Consider the following 4,877-nt stretch of genomic DNA (forward strand, 5'->3'; position numbering starts at 1 on the left):
GTTTTTTTATAGAAGGTGTATGACACGTGACAAAATGGAAAGATCAAACAAATAAGGTTTTTCTTTCCAAATAAATCATTCTACCATGTGTTTTTTATCACTAAAAAATATGACTGACTATTATGCCATATTTATTTTCTCTTGAAAAAGTAATATGGAGGGGAGTAGTTCCAAACGTCAAAGAGATCGTGAATATCATCAAAGAAGGAGATTGGTAATGACAGAGGAAAGCGTAGAAAGGCACCAGAGAAATAATGAGTCTCAACAAAGAAGGAGGACACAAGTAAGAGATGTTCAACAGGAAGTGCATGGAACTTTATAGAAACTACAAATTTTAAACCCAATATCCTTCCTCATCATACAATATGCCCCTTTTGCAATGCAATCCGCTTCAAACATGATTACCCAACCTCATGCTATTCAAATGGTCACATCAATTTACCATTACCAGTACCGCCAAAACAACTTCTAAATCTTTTCATGTCTCAGTCTTCAGAAAGATTAGAGTTCAGGAAGAATACTAGAATGTATAATTCTCTTTTTGCTTTCACATCACTGGGTGTTCAGTTGCATAAAGATCTCTATAATGAAAGAGATGGTGTGTATACCTTGAGAGCTCATGGGATGATGTACCATCAAATTGGTTCTTTACAACCAACCGATGGAATTCTAAAGTTTCTTCATCTCTATATTTATGACACAGATTTTGAATTGAATAACAAATGTTCAATTGTACCTCATCTTTCTCAACAAATCTTGGCACAAATTCAAGAAGTACTCCATCAGTGCAACCCATTTATACAACAATTCCATCATCTTGCAAGAACTCCACACGTTGAATCTCATAGCTTGATCATCTGTGCCTAATCAACGGATATATAATGCTCCAACTACCTCACAAGTGGTTGTAGCTTGGATGGAAGGCAAGTATGTTCTTTATGTATATATTCAAATTCCTATGGTTGTTTTTCTCATTTTTTTATTCACTTCATTTAGGAAATGATCCCTCCAACATTCAGCCACGTGATGTAGTCATTAGTCCAAAAGATGGAAGTTTACAAAGGATCTCTGATCTTCACCCAGGTTATGATCATCTCAAGTATCCTCTACTTTTCCCAAGGGGTGAAAATGGTTGGACAGTCAATGTGAAAGATTTCACAGGGAAAAGGTCTCTTCACGCCAATATTATTCTTACCAATTGCACTATCGCCCTAGCCAGCCAAATTTGATTCACCTTGGAGGATGCTTACTTCAACACTATGTAGTTTATATGTATGTAAAAATTGAAAGACTTAGATATTTACGCTTTAATCAAGATAAAGTTAGAGTTGAATACTATAAAGGTCTTCAGGATGCACTGGCAGATGGAGAAGTGAATGCATCAAATATAGGAAAACGGATCGTCCTACCCTTATCATTCATTGGTGGTCCACATGATATGTATCAGAGGTACTAGGATGCCATGGCTTTAGTTCAACACTTTAGGACATCGAATCTTTTCATCACAATCACATGCAACCTGGATTGGCCTGAAATCAAAAGGGAATTACTGCCAGGTCAAAAAGCTCTAGATAGGCCAGATCTGGTCAGTAGGGTTTTCCATGCGAAATTGTGTGAAGTTAAAGAAGATTTATACAAAAGATGTGCTTGGAAAATCTAAAGCTAAGATTCATGTAATTGAATTTCAAAAGCATGGCCTTTCTCATTCTCATTGCCTCATCATCCTGCACCACGAACACAAGCTTCAAACTCCAGAAGACTGTGATAGAGTTGTTAGAGCTGAACTACCAAATTCAATGGAAGAGCCAAGGTTGTATGAAATAATTTCAAAACATATGATTCATGGACCATGTGGTGCAATTAGTAGAAACTCTCCTTACATGGGAACTGATGGAATTTGCACAAAACATTATCCTAGGCCATATGCACCAGAAACAATGCAAGGTGAAGATTCCTACCCAATTTATAGAAGGAAAAACGGTTACACAATTATGAAAAATGGTCACTCAATTGATAATCAATGGGTAGTCCCTTATAACCCATATCTTGCACTCAAGTACAATTGCCATATCAATGTCAAAATTTGTAGCAACATCAAGATTGTCAAATATCTGTACAAATATGTCTACAAGGGACACAATAGAGTATTAATTCAACATAAAAAATAGTCATACTACAACAGGAGGTGTGGATGAAATTTCAAAGTTTTTGAATGCAAGATGGGTGGAAGCTCTGGAAGCATGTTGGAGGATTTTTTCTTTTGATCTAAGTTCAATTTTACCATCAGTCCATCATCTTCAGCTTCACCTTCCCAATGAGCAGTTGGTTTCATTTAGAAACGGACAACAATTGGATGAAGTGGTGCAGAATCCATAGAGTAGCATATCTATGCTAACAGAATATTTTAAAATGAATGTTGAAGATCCCAATGCATGTAAATACCTATATCATCAATTTCCAGAGCATTATGTCTGGAATGTGCAGGAAAAAGTTTGGACTCACAGAACAAGGGAATAGGTGATTGGAAGAATATATGTTGTGAACCCTGGTGAAGGAGAACAATACTTTCTCAGGTTGATTTTGAATCATATTTGTGGTGCCACGTCCTTCGCTTCTCTTAGAACTGTGCATGGAATTGAGTATCCTACATTCAGAATGGTAGCAATGAAACTTGGTTTTTTGGAGCAAGATAATCACCTTTTCTCAGCACTCAGAGAAACTCCTGAAATTCATCTTCCATCAGCTCTTAGGAAATTATTTGCAACTATGTTAGTTTTTTGCAATTTCACTACGGTCCGTGCATTATGGGATGAATTTTCTGATGATATGGGTGAAGATTTTCAGTATGAGGGTGTTATGCAAGGCCCAATTTTGACAAACATAATTTTAAGAGATATTAATGAATTCCTCAAGCAACACAATAAATCCATCGCAAACTTTGATCTCCCTAAAGTGACTGAACTTGCCATTGGATATAGTGAAGGGAAAATACATGAACTCATTTTGAAGGAATTTAGAGTGGAAGTGCCTCAGCATCACTTGGATTCCATCTCCCTACTTAATCCTCATCAAACAGAAGCATTCACTCTAATAATGTACCATATTGACACCCAAAAGCGAGAAGTTTTTTTTATAGATGGGCATGGAGGTTCTGGGAAGACATTTTTATAGTGTTGCTTATTGGCAAGAGTTAGATCTTCTCAAAAGGTTGCATTGGCTACAACTTCTTCAGGTAAATTTATGTCTTACTTTATATAATACAGAGATCTTCAACCTATCAAAGTTGACACGTTCTCCGTTTTTTAGGAATTGCTGCTCTCAACTTACCTGGGAGAAAACCGCTCATTCTGCATTCAAAATTCCTTTTCAACTTTATTCACACTCTAACTGTAAAATCTCAAAGCAGTCTGATGAAGCTAAACTCTTGCAAAGGGCTGCTCTTATTATTTGGGATGAAGCTCTCATGATACACTGGTATGATTTTGAAGCTCTGGATAGATGCTTGAAGGATATTATGTCCAATGATGATACTCCTTTCGGTGGAAAGGTTGTTGTAGGGGGGTGACTTTAGACAAATATTGCCGGTTGTTAGAAAAGGTACAAGGCCTACAATTGTTGATGCATCGTTGGTAAATTCACATTTATGGAACTCAATTAAAGTGTTGAAGCTCATATCGAACATGAGGGCTGCTAGTGATACACAGTCCCAACACCATCTTCTTCAATTGGGTGATGGTATCGAACAATCCTATGGGAATGACTTGGTTAGAATTCCTGACAAGATGATAGTTCCCTGGATTGATATGGACTCATCAATCAATCAACTGCTCGAGCTTACATTTGCCCAACTTCAACAAAATATTCAATATGTGGAATATATGATGTCTCATGTCCTCCTTGCATTGAAAAATGAAACAATCCATTATTTGAATGATTTTGTGTTGGAGCAATTGCCTGGAAACAAAATAACTTATTACAGCTTTGACTCAGATCCTGAAGATATTTATCAGCCAGATTTCTTCAACACTTTTAATATCTCTGGTTTTCCACCTCACCAACTAAACCTAAAGAAAGGTATTCCAATCATTTTGTTGAGAACCATAAATAGGAATTTAGGACTATGCAATGGGACAAGATTAATATGTAAAGCAACACACAGACATATAATTGAAGCTGAATTGGTATTTGGACCTCAAGCTGGAATAAGAGTTTTTATCCCAAGATTCACACTCCAATCCTCTACAGATTCTGGATTATCTTTTGTTCTACAAAGGAAACAATTTCCAGTCCAACAGCTTTTGCTTTGGCTATTAACAAGGCACAAGGTCAGACAATTCCATGTATTGGTCTATATCTTTCAGATCATGTTTTTTCTCATGGACAGTTATATGTTGCACTCTCAAGAAGTATTTCCAGTCAAAATACCAAAGCATCGGTGCAAAGAGGGAAACTTGAAAATCAACCTGGTATAGATACCAAAAACATTGTTTACAAGGAAGACTTGAGGTTATGTGGAAGTCATGTGTAGTTTTCATTTTTACAATCACGACTCTCACAATCTCTGTAATTTCTTAGGTATGATTTGCTTTTACTCTATTTTACTCTTCTTTCTTCTTTTCTACCCAGTAAATTCCATTTTGTACTTTGGTTCATCTTTGTCATTTCATGATGTCGTGGTATTAGCTATTTTCTGTATCTTATTTCTTTTATTATCTTTTCGTAAATGCAAATGAATTATTTAGAATGGAAACAAAATTTGTAAAAAATGGAGCAATAATCCAATCATGCAATACTTTTACCAACCGCTAGATTTTCCTTTGGAACAAGCCTTTGATTGTCATATTTATTTTTTGAGACAATTTTACCCAATGACTCAC

The 4,877-nt window shown here is 36.1% G+C and overlaps 1 protein-coding gene across 1 annotated transcript; it reads left to right on the top strand.

The window, feature by feature from the left end:
- Nucleotides 1-3,680: 3,680 nt before the first annotated feature.
- Nucleotides 3,681-4,528, top strand: LOC143850234 (uncharacterized). The gene is made up of 2 exons (XM_077359501.1): nt 3,681-4,325; nt 4,385-4,528. The coding sequence occupies exons 1-2, from the start codon at nt 3,681-3,683 to the stop codon at nt 4,526-4,528; spliced, it is 789 nt and encodes a 262-aa protein (XP_077215616.1).
- The last annotated feature ends 349 nt before the right edge of the window (nt 4,529-4,877 follow it).

The sequence above is a fragment of the Tasmannia lanceolata genome, unplaced genomic scaffold (genome assembly GCF_043159265.1).
Source record: "Tasmannia lanceolata isolate RefF3 unplaced genomic scaffold, GAP_Taslan_0.1 ptg000018l, whole genome shotgun sequence".
Lineage (NCBI taxonomy): Eukaryota > Viridiplantae > Streptophyta > Magnoliopsida > Canellales > Winteraceae > Tasmannia > Tasmannia lanceolata.

Bases quoted from the DNA above. Each gene is read 5' to 3' on its own strand.
- LOC143850234 (XM_077359501.1), top strand. From the start codon at position 3,681: ATGAGGGCTGCTAGTGATACACAGTCCCAACACCATCTTCTTCAATTG. The intron at 4,326-4,384 runs GTCAGACAATTC...TCTCATGGACAG, and splicing joins GGCTATTAACAAGGCACAAG to TTATATGTTGCACTCTCAAG.